Here is a 20,352-nt window from a genome sequence, read left to right on the forward strand (position 1 = left end):
ATATACTTACTATTGAAATTTAGGGTTAAGTTAAAAATTAGGGTCGATCAGGTTAGCGGAATTAAACCATCTTTTTAGGTCTTATACCGTAATGCGATGTATACAATGTGAATTTATTTCATTTACATTGCTTTAACTTACCAATTATAAATAATTTTAAAAGTTATGGGTATCCTTTGACGTAATGGCGTATATCTAAATGTTGAAAACACTTAAATGATTTGTTTTATGACCAACTATTGCTTTCGATAATTTTGCCAGTCCCTTGGTCCCCGACGGGTTCACTTTATTTGTACTTGGTTTACTAATTAAGAGATCAAGGTTTCTTTATTTGACGCAAGTGACACCAAAACTTCATGTTTTGTAGAAACTCTAGTATTACGGGCATTCTGTTTTGACTGGATTGATCAAGCTGTGTTGAAGGATAGATACCAGTTTGAAATGTTAATTTAACGACGATGAATCAACTATGTTTTTTAAATGTTATCTAAACTGATTTAGGTATATATTTGGTTTAAAAATGATATTAGATAATGCACTGGTCAGTTTATTTATTCTACTATTAGATAATATAAAAGAAAATAGAACTTACATTATAAAGGTTGTCATTAACTTTAATTATTTGCAATATTCCACCTTCGCCACAATGCGTAAATCCAAAAAAGTTGATACTGCCGCAAATATTTATCATAAAAACATCTCTCCCTGCTCGTATTGCAACAGCACAAATACATGTCGGTCTATTCCAGCATCTTGTAGTTATTATCTGAACCTAGTTTTAAACATATAAACATGTGAAGTGCACTTGGTATAATTGCAAACATCGACGTTGAATATTAGTTAAATATCTATATAATAACATTAATAAGTGATTTTTGTAACATGCAAGTGGAAAGTATAGAACATCTATTTTGGGAATGTAATCATGTTCAAATTTTGTGGAATAGACTAAGTAACTTTCTTGCAGAAAAGGGAATATCGTGCCTGTTCAATCTAGAATGTATAAGTTTTGGCACTGTGCAAACGGGGTTAAAAAGCAATACCATAAATTTCATGATTTTTTTGATGAAATATTTTATTTTTCAAATGAAAAATAGACAAAATGTTCCCGTATTCAATCAGTTTTTAACCTATTTAAATATCAGAATTTGTCTAGAAAAAGAAATAGCAATAATGCAAAACAAAATTGATTATCATTTAAAGAAATGGTCTTTCTTAAATCTTTAATATGCATCCTTACCACGTACATCACTGAGACACATGAAAAAAGGGAAACAAAATATTTGAAATAATCTATTTCAAAGGTAATCAAGAGCACACATGGGTATACTCTATACTTTTTTTTTCTCTCTACTTTTATTTTATACAGTGTTAACTTTCTTCTCAAATTAAGCGTCTTATCATGCAAAGTGGATACATTTATTTATCTTTTTTGGACATACAAAACGATTTTATAAACAAAGCTGAAGGGGAAATAATTTGCAATTGTTTTATGTATCTCAAAAATAATATTTCTGTTTTATTATTATTTAATAGGTCTGCAGAATTGTACAAAACAAGTGTAACGTGTTTGTATGATGTATGTCATAAAAGAGAAAAAATAAATTATAAAAAAAAAAAAAAAAAATAACATTAATAAGATTAACAGTCGCCTCTTAAAGGAACATAATAATAATTCCCAACATAATAAATGAGCAGGAACGTTCATATTATGTGAACTATACACTATTTATTTTATATTGCACAGACTAATGTAAGTTACATGATCTTCTTTTATTTGTAGTTTTGGTTCAAAATATGGCACCAGTAGCATTTGACAAAGTCATGTGAGAGTTGTTAATCTGCTCAAATGATCCATAAAACCATTCTTGCCAAGTACATAAATATTTTTCAATCACATTTAAGAAAATTAATTGACTTCATTTTCTAACTAACGTAATCAATAAAATCATATTATACAATAAAACCAAAATAAAGTAACGTTTACTTTAAGGTAGTTCTGCACTTTTGATAAACCGGAAGTGATGGCGTAAGGTCATTTAAAAATTTATCCGTAGAATAAAGCCTGGATTCGGCGTGCGGAAATGAAAATCATTTTATGAAGTAATGACAACGTGTGAGTAAATTTATTAAAATGGCACTGTTGCTATATTTCTAAAGTCAAAATATGATATTAAAACATGTCAGGTTAAATAATTCAAAATAAAGTCTTGAAATTAGAGTGAAATATTCGGTTCACATTAATCATGGTCAAATATCTCAAAAATAAGCACACGGACCTATACATTTTATTTCTCCATATTGTAAGTCATGTGCCTATTTACAACTGTGAGAAGTTTCATCAAAATCTACATTGTAGAAAAATTTCTATTCGCGAAAATGTTTTGAAAGTTATGATTTTCCCATAGACTTCCATTATGAAAAATTGCACGAGGTCCGAATTTTTCAAGGTATATTCTGATGTTTTGAAAAATCGGAGTTTAATCAAATTCTACATTGTAGAAAATATTTCGGTCCAAACGTGCAGAACTACCTTAAACCACAGTCATTTGTAATAACCATTTATTCTATATCTATTCTATTTATCCAATCTTGAAAGTTTACTTGCAACATGTGACCGTACAATTACCGTATCGGACGCACGTGCGTGCAAAAGTCCTGTATATTTTCCGTATTTGGACGGTTCAACAGTTCCATGTTAAACATACGATAAAGCCCGAAAGGCGTGAAAATGTTCCGAATGTAAATCGGGTGAAGAAAGCGTTCTAAGTAAAGAGTTTGATTATGCGTCTTGAATCAGAAAAGGCACAAAACAATATTCAGTGAATCATTTTTAATTTAAACTAAAGTAAAATAGATATAGAATAAAAAAGTTATTTAACATTGTACTGTACAATACGAGATATTTTTGCTTAGCGGTTCGTCCAATAGGGTTTCCTCAGTTGGGTACGAGTCCAAATATATATCCGTATTGTACAGAACAATGTCAAATAACCTAATAATATTATATGTTATTGCTGTTACGTATGCATTTGAAAGTATGTCAGTAGATGAAGTATAGAATATTTAAAGATATACCTGGATACAGGCCAATGACAATGTGAAAATGATTTTTGAAAGTCTTCACTGTAGAAAGTTGTTTCTCTTTAAATATTTCGTTTAAACAAGTTTAACATCATCAAACGAGTCTACCATTCATATTATATTCCACTTATATCTCTAAACAGTTTCGGGAATTAGTATAAACAGATGTGACACAAAAAGGTACATCTATAAATACACATATTTGATAAAAAACAACACAGGGGAGACAAGTCTCAATAATTTCTTATGCTTCGAGGACAAAATAAAACTGTTTGGATATATCAAGCCTAAATCTTTAATGGGATTATGAAAGTTATCTAAAATCATGAAAATATTAATCTATTGTAATGTTAAAAAATGAAAACTGCACACATGGTAGGGGTAAAAGTACGTAGTAATATAGAAGTATTTATTACAGAAAGGTACTGTATAGTAAGTGGATATAACTGTGGTTCGAGAAGTTCGCGAATTGCCTATTCCAAACATTTTGCAAGCGGAAATATTCGCGAATCGCTGACAAAAGGGCCAATCTGAAAGCTTACTTTGTTTGTCTTTACTGTATGAAAATGACGTGTTTGATGAACTTTGACATTTACGCAGGCTACTATTTTTACGTATCTGTTGAATTCGAGAAGTTAGTGAACATTTCCACGTAGCTAACTTTTCCATTTTTAAAGTATTCCAAACATTGAATTGCTATTTGATTAAATCAGTAACAAGCACAATGTGATTACATTAACCCAGTGTGGCTTTGATGACTTACCAATAGAAAACTCTGGAATTACCATTTTTATATAAAGCAATGAACGGACTCATCAGGCAACTTTCAACTTTGGGAACAGTTTTGAAACATATCTTACCAAGCCATCATCTTAGGCTTAGACTTCAAATATTAGGGAAATTCCTCCTGAGAAAGAATATTTCACAGTTGTACAAATCATGTCAACAATTACCCTGTTCTATATAGTATGAATATCTTTACAACAATGAGAAATTCCAACACTGGGTGGAAATGTTGTTAAACTCCTGTGCAGATATAAGCTAATACAGACCTAAAACCTACGCAACGACCACGCCAACAATCTCAGCAATCTCACTGAATGGTCTGAACTTGGCAATTTTCATACAAAATGAACATATTTACATATTCAGAAAACGATAAAATTAAAATATGTTTGATTTTCTTTGTTTATTTTTGTATCTGCCTTTTCGCTTTTAAAGGTGGTGCTTATGTCATTCTATTAAAATCATTTGGAAAACAATCCGACAGGATTAGTCACATTCCAAGAACTCTGCCTTGCCAAATCCATCTTACAGCTAAACCGTCAACGACAAAAATTGTATCAACGCTTTCTGAATATTAATTAGTGATTTAAGATACAATAAACGGATATACGTTCAAAATCTAAATAAAAGCAACTGTCATGATTAATTTGTAGCCGATAAAGTGTACGTCAAACACCACTGGAATGAAAGGACAAAACTGTGCAATTTTGCGTAGACGCTAAAAATAAAAGCGAAAGTTATCTACTGTCAAGATAAGAAGATATTTCTGATATGTAACAAGACAATAAATCTACCACGAAAATCAACCAGTGTTATAAAATTGCTGAAACGATTGTCTTATATTTGTGATGTCACACTTATTTACGCTCGAACAAAGTTGATTTTAATAAATAGCATATATCATGTAATTACAAATTGTGCCTTAATACGTTTCTATTTATTAGGGATGATAATAGATCATTGATAAACACCTGAAAATATATCCAAGATTGACTGTAGGCTTGCACCTTTAGATAAATGTTCGTGTGCGTTTTCTTGCAGACAAAGCCCCTGAAACGGTTTGCGTAAAATCAAAAGAGTACATGTACAGAAAGGAATCATTTAATGTCAGTCTGCTTAGGCGTATTGGGCAGTTACTGACTAGCATATTGGAAAGAAAAAAAGCAAATTCCGACTCTTATATTTTGAGAGATTTTTTTTAAAGTTCATGTATTCAATATCGTTTTGAAAACCAGTTAGTTATCATTTTTCTCTACATGTTTAAATGAATGCATGGTTGTTGCTGATACCCTGATAACTATTCTACGTCGTAATATCTTAATTATATACACGTTTCCATGACAGTTCGAAGTTTTGGTAAAAGAAAAATAGCAGATGGCATTTTAACATCAATACACTTCTTTGTATTCTCATTCAAAGTGACACCGTTCAACAAAACGTTTTGCTATATAGTGGGTAAAAACATTGCAAAACCGGCAAATAGTTGACTGATCCGCATCAATATCCATCTTTTAAATTCACATACTATTAACCTGTCCTATTCAGAATTTTAGGCTAGTTAATTCATAAGAATACATATTTATTCAACGCAACACTATTAAGCAAATACAGAATTTAAAGAGGCACTACAAAATAACTGTATTCTTTTGTATTTCTATGATGGTAATTATACATGATTTCCATGAAAATATAATTTTTTCAAAAGTTTAGTTTCAAACTGACAGTGAGATATATTAGGCCAAGACAATATGTTTAATGTGTTAACATTTTATTGAATTAATGTAGTAATATGTACATAAATCAGTGTATTTAGCCAAATTTCAATCACATTTTGTTTCTACAGTGTAAGACAGTTATTCATCTATATTCTTAATACTATACTGAAAAGAGACTGACTGAATAAGGTGGCATATAAAGTTGTGAAAACACATTTATTCAGGTATGGTCTAAATTGTCCACCTGAAAAGCTGTATATTAACTGTATTATAAGAATGATTTTCATGAAGATTTTGTGGGCGAAAAAAGTAGGTCACTAGGTCGTGGTGGGTCTTTAAATGAGCTTACTTCCGCATGAAATCGCCTGGTACCTACTGCCATTCTTTACGTATAGGATATAAGACGAAAACGATCCAATATGTAAAATACTGGACTGTCCGAAGCGCGTTAGCGCTAAGGATCGTCCAGTATTTTACATATTTGATCGTTTGTGGCTTATATCTTACTTAAAACATTGTTTTTTATGACATAGCCAATAAAGAATTACGTACAAACTATTGACGTAAAATATTCATAAATAAATTCAGTTTTATTCACTTTACCGCATTTAATAACAGTTGCTATATTATTATGAAATACCCTGTAGATCCTCGAGACAATTTTTCGCAAGTTTTATATCATAATGCACGATTGCGGTTTTCTCGTGTTTTTCGCCTTCGTAATATAGGACTTTCGTTTCGGGATTCTCGTGATGCAATTAATTGTATTAACACAAACAGTAGTATTCTCATGAATGGCGGCGGAAAGAAATTGTGTAAAATTTTGGAAACAAAAACTGGATTTATTTTAATTCATGGCAAGGGTAAAGTGCTTCTGTTCTTTTTATTTAAGCGTGTACAAGGAAACTTTCTAGGTGTTAAAATTTACAAGGGTATGTCGGATGATGATAATATTTCACTAAAAGCGTAGTTGGAATCGGACAGCTGGAGAAATTGACTGCTGCATGTGCATTGAATGAGAAAATGGGTGATTTGTTTACATGCCTGGCAATATGCTATTGTGATTTACTAGTTCAATGACAGTTTTTGTTGGGTTGTTCATGAATTTGCCCGAATATCTTCAAATTTAGTGCAAGAAAACTTACAAAACACACACTTTTGATATATTATTGGGTACAGCTACTGGTAAGTCAAAACCATTCTTGTGATATTAATTTATTTCCTGTTAACTGGTTAATACACGGCGCATTACGGCGAGGCGGAAGCTGAAAACTAAGGAAAACTTTCTTTCAATATGATTTTTGGTGGCTGCTGCCACCAGTGTCAAAAAGAATACTCAGTTTGAGAAATCTTGTCAGTTATTAAGACCATCCTAACAACACAACCAAAAATAGTTCCAAGCTTCCCAGGTAAACAATTATCTACACAACGTGCAGAATATGCAAAGCTACAATATATGCCTTAATACCATTTTTTAATGTGAATTCGGCGACTAAAATCAATACAAACTGAAGTCAACGTTTTAATTAAAACAACTATGTGTATGAATACAAATATGCAAATTTATGGTCACGTGAATAAACGATGACCTCATGTCACCTGAACTGGAGCGATGATTAGCTATTGCATAGTACTGCCCCAGAGGTCACGTAGCTTATAACGTAGAAAAGGTAGCTTAATATATGTATAGAAACCTAGCCTGGGAATCCAGACTGACAATTCAAAAATGTTTCCTAACCGCAGTGTCACATGTATAACTCCCGAAATTTAAGGCTTTATTCGATAAAGAACAATGACTTCTGCTAGCAATAATCCGCGGCTAAAATAGAAACGGAATTTCAACGGAAAAGTTTCCAAACATTTCCGGTCCATAGACAATACCAGTTTGTACCTCTGATAGCTTTTCCAGCAAGTTGTAACACTTTTCAAATATGTCAGAACAAACTTAAATGTTCGTCATAGCTATCAAATTGTAAGATATTATATCAATGCAACCCTAGTGATCTAAGAATGTTACTGAATTTTCGACTGCATTGTCTCGTTTTCGTTTCAAGCACGCAAAAATATGACCACATGTTAATCAGGCTATTTATAGAAAATCGATAATCAGCAATGATATGGATTTCCTCAGGCGTTGATACTGCCAATTAACACTAATTAGCGCAAATTTAGTGAGATGATTTATGAACAGGACAGTAATTTATGGATATAACTTGAACATGTACAGTTCATCGTTATATCAAGGACAAAATATACTAAAACATGCTTAACAATACGAGAGTGAACAAAAATAAAAGAACATTCAGTTAAAATTCATTCGATATTGTTTGCAATGTGACCTGCCGTGAGAATCAAAGACATGTATGTTTTCTAAATAATATTCCCTCACGGATAATCTTCCTTCAGCAAATGTACAATATAAGATACTATATGCATGCATAGATTTACATGTATTCTGTACAATTTCGTCCGACAAAACACGAATTATCAACATGGAAACCCACAGGTCGCCCAAGCTGACAAATGTTGCAAGCTCGCTTTGACTAAGTGGTGCTACTGTATCACGATTTCATCAGCTTGTAAGCCCGTTAAAAATTGAATTGTTTCAAGACAGATTCTGCTCACTTCAGCTAAATTCATTCGAGTCGCACCATGAGAAAAACAACATAGTGCATTTGTGACCAGCATGGACCCAGATTACACACTCTGGTCAGGATCCTTGCTGTTCGCTAACGGTTTCTCTAGTTGCAATAGGCTTTGAAACAGCATGGATTCTGACCAGACTGCGCGGATGCACAGGCTCGCCGCTGGTCTGGATCCATGCTGGTCGCAAAAGACCTATGTTGGTTTTCTGATGGTGCGTCTCAATATATCTGGATTGATACAAATATATGTATAAAAATTAAAACGGTTTCGTTTCGCCAGTTACATATTTTTCGACGTTTTTCTCGGTCTGACTAAAGTTGTAAGATGGTCTGACTTAATGTCCAGCATTTTTGCGACGCCTGCTGTTATGTCTAGCGAACTTTTGAGTATAACAGATGGAGTGATAATTAATGCACATCTAAAATACACTGGCTGCAGAACTGACATTCTGCGATGCATTTGTGGTGCATGTTTGTGTTGTTTTCTTTCACAAAAGTCTCATGAAAACCACAGCTACCTGATACGGACTAAATCAGTGTGTATAATAATTCATGACAGACACTGCCCAAAAGCTTTAAAAAGAAATCTTAAAAGCTGACTGATTTGGAGAAAAAGCTTGTATTATTTATTCATAGTAAAACATCTTCGATGTAATTTATGTTGTAGTTTTCGTCACAAATATTCAAAAAGGATCAAAACTATTCGTTAAAAACTGAATCAGTGTGTATGTAAACAATGACTGGCAGTGAAAAAGGATTAATTTTGAAACCAAAGCCGAATATTAAAAAAAAATGCAGAAAAAAGTTCTTATGGTTTATATTAACAATTCCTCAGTTGTCGCTTTCTTTGTAATATTTTAAACATTGATTAGCAGCCACCATCAGCGCTTTGAGCGCTTTGATTATTTGTGCACCCAAACGTACTCTTACTTAAGTTATTATCACAACTGATGACAGTGCTCGAGGCACCTAAAGGGACAATATATTTAATTAAGTCCAAACTGGAGTACTGAAAAATATATTTGATATCATTCACCTTGAATTTATTAGAATTATTTCACTTAAATCTCAGTATTTCATCCGGAATCATAAAATGAAATAGTACAATCGAGTACAAAATTTATAAATATTGAGTAAGTATTATGTAAGTACATGTGTCCCTTATTAGCTTTTTTTGTTTTTGTCTGTTTGTTTGTTTTGGGTTTAACGCCGTTTTCCAACAGTATTTCAGTCATGTAACGGCGGGCAGTTAACCTAACCAGTGTTCCTGGATTCTGTACCAGTACAGACCTGTTCTCCACCGCAAGTAACTGCCAACTTCCCCAAATGAATCAGAGGTGGAGGACTAATGATTTCAGACACAATGTCGTTTATCAAATAGTCACGGAGAACATACGCCCAGCCTGAGGATCGAACTCACGACCCCGCGACCGTAGACCGACGCTCTACCTACTGAGCTAAGCGGGCGGGTTTCCTTATTTGCAATTCGTTTTCTTTTCCAATAGGCAGTCTCACAGACTGAACAAATGTGAGTAAATGCTTCACACTGGCTTCGAACACAAGAAATAAAGGCAATCTGTTATACATGTACGTGGGGTGCTATAAACGTTTATATTTTGAAAGGAACACTTTTTGCAGTTGTTTTAATACGGATAACGCCAAGGGTTTCAACGGAAAATTAAGGGAATTGGATAAAATTTGTTAGTAGGATCTAGAATAGTCACTAAAATTAATAAGCATTTATCGTTCTGATTGCTATATTTAAAAAGGACATCGGACATTATGCTAGGGATTTTGCCCAAAGAGCAATGCTATTTCTTGACTTCAATAGCTGATAGTTTTATATAATGGCTTCAAATACTGATAAATAATTAATATTCCTATCAATCTGTCACAAAAAAAATTTTTATTTCATATTCGTTTTCTTGAAATTCGAACAGTTTGTAACTAAGGGTCATATTTTTAAAAAAATTTATATGTGTATTTTTAGTTAAAATAAGCATTGGCATTTAAGGTATGTCTACTATGAAATATTTTAACACAATAAGTAAACTTATACCATGCAGATTATCAGTTTTATTGACTTTTTTAAAAATAAACGAAAAGGAAAAAATGAAAGTGGAACAAAACTTTTGGTCCCATAACTGTACTTCAGTTATTTCCATCCGAGTGCCCATGATAACTGATGCATTGATCATAGCCTATTGTTAGTTTTCAATACATCTATTTGCTATACTGTATTTACACATGTACAATACTGACCGGGCATTATGTGGAGGATTATATATTGAATACATGCAGTGGTGTATCTTGCCATACATTGGCGTAGTTGGCCATTTTCAGTTGATGCGGAGGGGTGCAGGAGACTGCCTATGCCACTGTGGGTTCAGGGGTGCCTTACTTTTAGCATTTTATATCAGTGGAACGGAACTTCACTAGCTAGTATCAAAATTTATGTAGATATTCTTGGGGTGTGTGTTAATTCTTTGAGGTCCTTGCTAGTATTTCGGTTGGCTTCGACATAAAGTCCAGACGTGTGAGCGAATTGGTGTTAATTCTGGGCGTGTCAGTGTTAGTTCTGGGCGAGTCAGTACTAGTTCTATGGGCGTCATTGTTAGTTCTGGAAGCAACAGGGTCAGTTAAGGAGTTGGTGTCTGGTGTAGTTATGACTCCCACCACACAGTGGTGTGGGAGACATATTGATTTACTCCAGTCTGTGTGTCTGTCACAAAGCTTGTCGGCACTCTAAGTCGAACATTTTTCATTCTGTCTTCACCAAACTTGAACAAAATGTGTTCGACCATAAGACCTCGGCCAAGTTCGATAACTAGCCAAATCAGTCTAGGCATATTGGAGTTATGGCCCATGAATTACCAAAAACCGGCCTTTTTACTCTTGTCCGCAATCTAAGTCAAACATTTCTCATCCGATCTTCACTAAACTTGACCAAAATGTGTTTGACTATAAGACCTCGGCCAAGTTCGATAACTAGCCTAATCGGTTTAGGCATTTTGGAGTGACGGCCCTTGAATTACCGAAAATTGGCCTTTTTGCTCTTGTCCGCACTGTAAGTCAAACATTTCTCATCCGATCTTCACCAAACTTGAACAAAATGTATTTGACCATAAAACCGCGGACAAGTTTGATAACTAGCAAAATCCGTCCAGGCATTTTGTAGTTACGACCCTTGAATTACCGAAACTTGACTTTTTTGCTCTTGTCCGCACTCTAAGTCGAACATTTCTCATCCGATCTTCACCAAACTTGAACAAATTGTGTTTGACCATAACCCTCGGCCAAGTTCGATAATGAATCAAATCGGTCCAGGCATTTTGGAGTTCTGGCCCTAGAATTGTAATGTGTAAATAGTATATAAAGACATACTTGCTATTTAGATGATTAGGCAGTTGTGGGAGACATTCGCTTTTCTCAAAAGCAGCTCTAGTTCTGTTAGAGTTTAGGATGCTGAATCGAATTAAAGCAAATGTTGTTCTTAAAATGCATTCAGATTCTAGGTTCGCTTTAATTGTGTCCTACAAAAGGTAAAACATTTGCACCAAAGTGGCACTATTCCCATAGAAGTTCGTCTATATCTCTTTGTCATGTTTACGTTGAAGACACATATATATGTATATTTATCCTGTCACTTGCAGTATTTTCGACCCGATATCAGGGTGCCGTATATCTTTCTTGATATACCGTCAGCTGACACGTGACCAGTGATATACGGTCAGTTAATCATGTGACCTTATGATCGATATTGTTGTCATAAGAAATTTTGCATTGAAACCATCACCATTGTGTTGGAAATGTCCGAACTAAGAAAAAGAGTGGTCAAATAATGAGTTTTTATTCAAAAAACGAAGAAGTTATTGCGATTTTGTCGGTGATTACGTTATTATATAAGTGACGTCATTACGAATATGACGTCATTAAAACGGTTGTCGCACACTTATTTTTTTTAAATAAATTGCTTAATATCGGAGAATGAAGTAATGACAAGATAAATAGAATAATAGGTTAGTGCCTAAGATGGAGAAAGTTTATCTGGCTCGGCTCCGGACGTTATCAGGTTCGCCTTCGGCTCACCCGATAACCTCCTCCACCTCGCCAGATAAACTTTCTCATCTACGGCACTAACCTATTATTCTCTATGTCTAAGCCACTTGCTTGGTTCCTGACTTACGACGCAGTTGTCTCAATCCTGATGACACTCAATCGACGGACTTAGACAATCAAGAGGCAAAAGATCTGATTGAAAAAATCATAAGATATACTTGTTAGGATAAGTTTGCTTTCTAGCTTGACTTTCTATGTCTGCTATGTATTTAGTTTAGTGTTTTCTATGCTTGAAATATTTACAAAAATGAATAAAGCTGAGGATATGTAAGGTTTAGGATACACATGCAATAAGTGTCAAATATTTATGTAAAATTCATTTGCCGACACCATGTACCCCCACCCCCCCCCCCCCACATCCACCCCTGTGACCAAGTACCATTTTTGCAGCATACGTATATAATAATTATTTACAAAGGCATGTGAAATATTTTGTTGCGTCACTGGGGGGAAAGATGTTTAAAACGTAAAAATGATTTATATTCATATTTAAATAGAAATGAGAATGAGAAATGCCTACAAAGTCTTCTTTTTTGTTCATAAACTTGTAAAATGAAGTCGCATTTATCAAGAAATGTTCTTCAACTATCGTTACTATGCAATTTCAGAAGTCTAGCCCTAGGTCAGTTTTTCCTTAATTGGATAGGCAATCTGAATAGGAAAATGTCCGAGGTCCTTAGCCTGACATTCCCTAGAAAAACCACATTGTGTTTCACATTGTGTTTCAGTATTTTGCTTGAAGCGACACAGGAAGTAATGCTCAAATAAACATGAACTGTATATTCCTACGGTTAATGCTAAAAAATACTGTCAATACCTACAACAAAAATATCATTTGCAGGCGTTTAAATGAACATTCAGAAACGTGTAAGCATTCAGTTATTTTTTTCTATGCACAGATGCACGGATAAATTCGGAAAATTTTGATTGTGACATAACAAAATATGGGCTATGTATGAGGATGCAATTATTCACTTAACTTTCGTAAATTGTAAATTATTACTATTAATTTAATGCTCCTCGAAGGGCGAGCATATAGTTGCCACTTTGTCCGTCCTTCCGTCCGTCCGTCCGTCCGTCCGTCTCTCTGGGGTATAACTTGAAAAGTATAAACGGCATTTTATTGAAATTTCACATAATTATAGAGGCCGTTGAGACAAAGAGCGTTGTCAAAGAACCACAGCTCTACCTTACCTAGCTTTTGAATTATCTCCCTTTATTATACAAAATAAAGCTTATCCGGAGCATTACTTGAAAAGTATTAATGACATTTCATCGAAACTTCACAAAATAATAGAGACCATTGACGGAAAGTTCATTGTCAAAGAACCATAACTTTACCTAGTTTTTTAATTATCTCCCTTTTTATACAAATAAGGCTTGTTTGGAACATTACTTTCACAAAGTATTAACGGCAATTCATTGATACTTGACAAAAATGATAGAGGCCATTGATGGGAATTGCAGTGTCAAAGAACCATAACTCTACCTTACCTAGTATTTGAATTATCTCCCTCAAGCACATGCATCGGAGAGCATCAGTCGGTTTTACCGATTCCTTGTTGCGACTGAAATACTGTTAAAAAGGTAAGTGAACGTAAAACAAGCACTACCGAATTATTATGGTTGATTTGTGCTGTATTTAATCTTTTATTTTCAAAGTTATTGCAAGCAGTAGATAACCGTTTTGTTAAATATAGAGGACTTGAGACTGTTTGACTAGTAGACCCTCCCTCGTCTCGAAATCCAGGAATTTACTACAGTACAGCCTCAAATGATTGGTCTTATAAAACTGCTTTTTAAGCAGAAAGGAATGAATTCTTGCACAATCTTTAAAACTGGAAACGTAAACAATATTGAGGAAATTGTTGCTCTAGCAATTTGTCGTTTAGGGAGTAAGACTACGTCGACGCATGCAAAGAAAATATGTAAAGTTATTTTTGAAATTTTGCGATTTTGTCCATATTTATTTATTAGGCAACTATATATAAAACTTAGTTTTGATATTAATTTTCCTTTTCATTATCAGTATGTGTTATAATATTTGAATGCTTTCATTTGGTAACACTATTTTTATATGAAATTTACTGTAGCTAAATATTGGACTTCACGAGTACATTGATTCTGCATATTAACCGTTTTTCTCGTGCAGTCCAATATTAATAAACAGTCCAATATTCCCACGTGGGAAATACTGTACTGAGTCCGATTAAAAATAGTCCAATATTAAAAATATAGTACTGCGAGTACAAAGGAGTGACGTCATGTTAAAAATCATGAATTTCCCCTTTTATTCTGCACATATATATTTTACTGGTTTTAGAAGTTAGAACAAATCAAAGGGCTTTGCCTGCAGCAACATACCGCTCGCTGTAGTTATTTGCTGGTCAATCACTTTTTCTCCAACGGGCCATTTCTCATAAAAGTCAGTATTAGCTTACAATGAAAACATGAAACTCTCTCTCTCTCTCTCTCTCTCTCTCTCTCTCTCTCTCTCTCTCTCTATATATATATATATATATATATATATATATAACGAGCCTAGATTTTTTCAGGTGTCAACAAGCTTGAATATAAAACCTCTTTTTAAATAAGCAGTACACATTTGAAATGTATTTACCAAAACATATATGCATCGGCTATAAATTTAGTTATTGTATTTCTCCGGAAATCAGCTAAGCATCTGATGAAATGAGTGTAAATTTATGATAATGTGGTCATCCAAAATGTAAGCTTTATTGTTTTATTGCAACCTTAATTATATAGGCGAATTCGATCATTAATACAACGGATATTGACCGGCTGTTTTGGTCAAGAGGCGTTATAATGTGCAAATAAGTGTAAGTAATGTATGAATTGTCAACCAATAAAACGTGAAATGCAGTAGTCTGGTTTGTTGGCCAAAACTTAAAGGATGTTCAGTCTTTGATGAAGGAGGAGCTTAAAGGTATATTTAATATAAAACATTTCTTCCTTTTCTCAAGACACAAATTAACAACCGGATGAAGTAATTCAAGTAATTTAATTTCATTTTCTTTATTTATGAAGGAAATTGCATAGAAATGGCGGTTTATTGCATGTGTTATCAGAGTTTTGAAATAAATTAAATCATTCTTATTTTTTTATTTCTTGAGAAAAGAAATGGATACCTAGAAATAATTCATTTGTGTATAACTATTTTCACTGACAATAAATGGACAATTCAAAACATTCTTTAGTAGATATGGGTCTACCAAACTGCGCACGAAATGTTGGCTGGACTGAAGCATTTTTAGAGGACCAAATCTGTTTGAAGATAACAATAGAATCTTGATACATGAAAATATATTAATTTTATTACCACTTATATTAGTCCCCAGGATACTAGGTGAAATCCCTTTTCAATTTGATATGCTATACAGCATGTTATATTTTCGGAAATGTGAACAGATCATTTTAAAGAAAGATATACCACAACTGTTTAATGTTCCTTAAATACTTGCTGTTATTCTAGAAAGAAAAACGAAAACGGCACCGTATCTTCTGCTTCATAGACAAAGTTCATCATGCTATTACAAAAATACGATGAATTGAATCACTTTTGTTTTGGTATTAACATATTGGGTTTAACGTCACACTGACACAATTTTGTCATATCGCTTTCCAGTTTTTAATGGTGGAGGAAACCCCATGCATCTCCGTGCATTATTTTGTCCCCTACTGGCACATGTGTAGAACCATTTACATGTATCTAGTTTGTAAGAAATCATTTTTAACATTTAATGTTTCTTGTATGAAGTTACTACTCGTATGTATAAATTAAAGAACATGTTTACAAATCAAAAAGTATCATAATTAGATATTACCTCTACGTTAGTCCCTTTGTGTTTGTAAAGTAAAAAGATACCCTCTAGCTGCATCTCATAGTAGCTTAAACAAGAATGAAAAGAATGTAAAAGTTAAATCCTGTAAGACAGTTAATGACAAAACGGATCATAGGGACAAACACAAAATATAATACATGCGTACCATGGTTAAAATCAAGGATGTGCCTAACAGGATATTGATTGGAGTTTTTAGTCAATATAAACATTTACAAGATTGTTTGATATATTTAAAGATGATATATATGTTTATTTTTCATTGACGCAGCAACATTCAGTTGGTTTAAATTCCAAATTTTCTTTATTTAACAAGAGCTTAACTGCGCGAGATTTTATGTTACAGAAACAACTATCATTATCACAAGTAACAGATGGCCGCGTCATACCTAAAGTATCCTCGCTTGGTGAACATCATTATAAGGATAGCTGTAGGAATGGTCTGCCCGGTGTTAGAAAAATGTGACTGGGTAGGGAACTTTCATGTCATTTGAGAGAATGATTACAGAATCGTCGATAAATACCAGGGATGCGATAAATACCAGGGATGCTAATTTGAAAGTTAAATCGACTATTGTTTCCTAGTGTCAATTTCACAGATGCCCATCTATACTTCTAAAGAGCAATAATGGTAAAAATGTACATTTTTAAAACATGCTGAAATTATAACATAATCCGTTTTATGATCTCACCTATGGTAAGTAAGTGCTATAATGCTACAAAACATTGCTTACAGTTGGCAGAGGCAGGCAGAGGAGAGAGTGTGTGGGGAGTGGGTATCCTAACCCCAAGTGTCTGTGACTATAAATGGCAAGGAACTTTAAACTTTGTATGTTATAAAGGTGGCTTGATCTGGAACTAGATATGATTCAAAGCTGTCTTAACAGCATGGCGTACATGTTAATAGTTGTAACATAGCATATTGACGTATCTTAGGGATGATATATTTCTTCAGATAGTTAGTTACACATCTGCTAGAACACGGCTGATTCTCTAGTGCACCAAATATATAAATGAGGCTTGGTTTTTTGCCGGTAGAGATGCATTTGTATTCTGCCCCAGTATCATACTGTGTTGCCAGTAGCCGTCGTCCTTTGCCTGATCGTGTTCCTTTGGGAAAAAAGCTGGCGTTGTCAAATCAAAATTAGTTTTGCTCCATAATGTTACTGCACAACAACTGTGCTGATGAATCTTTGTTAGTGTCATGTTTAAATCGACGTAAGTCTTTTCACGTGAATGTTTGTACAATTCAGAAAATCGTTATCACAAAGCAGAGGTTGAAACCTGGTTTGGTCGACTTCCAGTCAGGTCTTCTGTTGCAGCAGCTTAAACTGTTATTCGCAAAAGCTACACTATGCGCCATAGGGCTGGGTACTAGCACCGATAAATAACTCTATATGTCGTCGACTACAGTTTGGTTGAAGTGGATTGGTTGCGTAGTGTCGCTATAATAGAATTCTTATGTATTCATCAATGTTGGTTTATCAGGCTTTAAAATTGTAATTCTAATTCATTTGAATAATGCATCACTTTTTCATGAAAAGCCAAGTAGTGAAAAATGACTAAATTTCAGCATATAACTTAGGCTACTTTTATGTCAGTGTTACGAATGCCAATGATTACCGTCATGGAACGTATTTAAATTTTAAAAGCATAGTTAATACAGAGCGTGCTATTCACATAAAAATTTACAAGGAAATTCTTTTCGGTTCACCTTTGGCAGCTACGAAAGCGTTATAACATGACACAGATTTGTTTCACATTCATTAGAGTGACATGATTTTATTTTCCTCTAAACATTTCGTTAAGAGTATTTGTTTGTTTTTATTTTGGGTTTAACCCCGTTTTTAGTAGTATTTCAGTTATGTAACGGTAGACAGTAAACCGTCTTAGTGTTCCTGGATTCTGTTCCAGTACAAAGCTGTTATCTGCCAACTTCCCCATATGAATAGGTGATGGAGGACGAATAATTTCAGACACATTCTCTTTTTTATCAAATCGTCACTGAGAACATGCTCTTCGCCCTGGGATCGAACTCACGACCCCACGATCTGTAGATCTGCTCTCTCCTTATTGGGATAAGCGAACGGGCAATAACTTTAACAGCATTGGTAAAACAATTTATCAATTAAGATATCAAGATTGAAACTTAAAAAATAATTAACCAGCATATACTGGAAAACGTCTCATTATATTGTGTATATAGAAGGTATAAAGATAACCAGAAATTTTATTCAATTTTCAAGTTGGGAAACTAAAATAAGATTATTTAATTAGTATTTAAAGTTGTTTGCGTAACTTATACTTACAAAAAAACAAAAAAAAAACAACAAAAAACAATAGTTTATCATTTTAAACTAAAACATATTGAATAAATGTTGAAAGCGTTTTCAGTCATACTGATTACATTACCGCTAAAAGATATAGACTAAACCATGCTCTCTTTATCCTAATGCATTTGAATCATATCAAATTAAATAAAGTTGATTGCTTCTATGAGTCAGACAACTGAATGCTTACACCAAACGTGCTAACGTACCTTATTTAATTACGTTATAGTATGTGCCAAATTGTCTGAAAATATGAGTTTGTGAATTATTGCTATATCTTATGAAGTTGTATTTTCTTTAAAATTTAAACACCAAAACTTTCAAAATCCATTGTTAACATTTGTTATCATCATTATTTATGATTTCAAAATGGCCGCCTTAAATTATGCTATTTTCCATTTTCTTACCAATTAAATTTCTCTAAAATGTACTGTACGCACTCTGTATGTTACACAAATGCTAGTGTATGAAACAAGTTTAAACGGAACATTTATTTCTATCTTGTGTTTTCAAAGTGGGGTTATTTGTGCTTAAAGGGAGATAAATCGCTTGTAATTTTATAAATTTAGAATAATTTGCAATATCATCAAAATACAGATATGACGTGAACAAAATACATTCTTTTATACAAAATACGTCTAAATCATCCATATTGTATATCTTTAAAGTTAATCATTACATTTAAAGCATATCGATAACATGATAAAGACAAAGTTAAATGAGGTTAAAAACCAAAATGAGCATTTGCTTCTTGGCATCCTATATCATTGAAATTATTCAATTATCAGCAAAGCGAATGAATTAGAATATTAAGTAAGTCAAGGTAAACTTTGTGTGTTATTATCAGTATTTATCTTTTGGGTTTATTAAAAGGGAGATAATTACAAAATGTAATAGATATATCCAGATATTTTAGAATGAACATTCACACTACCTATTTTTCTCCATTTTGAGCAAAATAAATCAGCTGCAGTTGAGATACACAACGCTTTATTCTAAAACTTTTAACTTAAATCAAATTAGTATGAAATACCAGGAAGTAATTTTAAGATACATTGTTGTTATTACTAACAAACGTTCATTATGTGGTGTTATTCTTTAATAAATGGCAGAAATCTCAGGGCAATGTATGACTGAGTGGCTAAAATACCTGCTTTTACCATTCAAAGCTGGACGTTGACTTTCAAATCACTTTGCCATCACCTTTGAGGGATTGAAACCCTTCAAGTGACGTTAGATTATTTCAGGTGAGTTAGCAAAACAACTGATTTACCGAAGATAACTGGTCCTACCCATGCGTATTATGGCCGGCGCCTGGGTCTTGTTTTACCATTCAAAGCTTAAAATTGCAATATTCCTATCTTGTTTTTGTGGGAGATAAACCCTAAAACAAAATAAAACTTCCAGTTTGTTTAGTTCTGCCCATTGTTTTCTCGTTTGGGGCAAACCCATTACTTTATCTGGGGACCAAACGCCGCTTTTCATGGAATTACACGCCACAACCCGTGTATCATTGAAGGTTCCATGTTCACCGCCGTTTGAATACATCTGCGGATGTCTCTAAATGCTTTTTGTACTTTTAGCATGTGTAAATGTTGAGTTCTGCTCAACCCGGGGCTACAGGGCGTGGACGGTAGCATGCATTTCCACTACCGTCCATGAACAGGTTCAATCAAACCAAGCCTGCAACATTTTCGTTTTTGTCGTGTTGAGCGACCTGTGAAGTTTCTAATTTTTCTATTTTATGGCCCGCGTTCTTGAAGACAACCTTATGTTGTACATACATGTTTAAAGGCTTACATCGCATTGACAC

General features: G+C 33.7%; 1 protein-coding gene across 18 annotated transcripts in view; it reads right to left on the reverse strand.

Moving 5' to 3' along the window:
* Positions 1 to 20,352, reverse strand: part of LOC123528458 (neurogenic locus notch homolog protein 1-like) — a 163,333-nt gene that overhangs the window by 72,747 nt on the left and 70,234 nt on the right. For all 18 annotated transcript variants that reach the window (XM_053521704.1, XM_053521703.1, XM_053521697.1 and 15 more), the window contains exons 11-12: positions 16,195 to 16,258; positions 593 to 772 (exon numbers count right to left, since the gene is read on the reverse strand). In XM_053521704.1, the coding sequence (XP_053377679.1) occupies positions 593 to 772; positions 16,195 to 16,258 (244 nt within the window). The remainder of the gene's footprint in view (positions 1 to 592; positions 773 to 16,194; positions 16,259 to 20,352) is intronic.

The sequence above is a fragment of the Mercenaria mercenaria genome, chromosome 13, assembly GCF_021730395.1.
Source record: "Mercenaria mercenaria strain notata chromosome 13, MADL_Memer_1, whole genome shotgun sequence".
Classification (NCBI taxonomy): domain Eukaryota; kingdom Metazoa; phylum Mollusca; class Bivalvia; order Venerida; family Veneridae; genus Mercenaria; species Mercenaria mercenaria.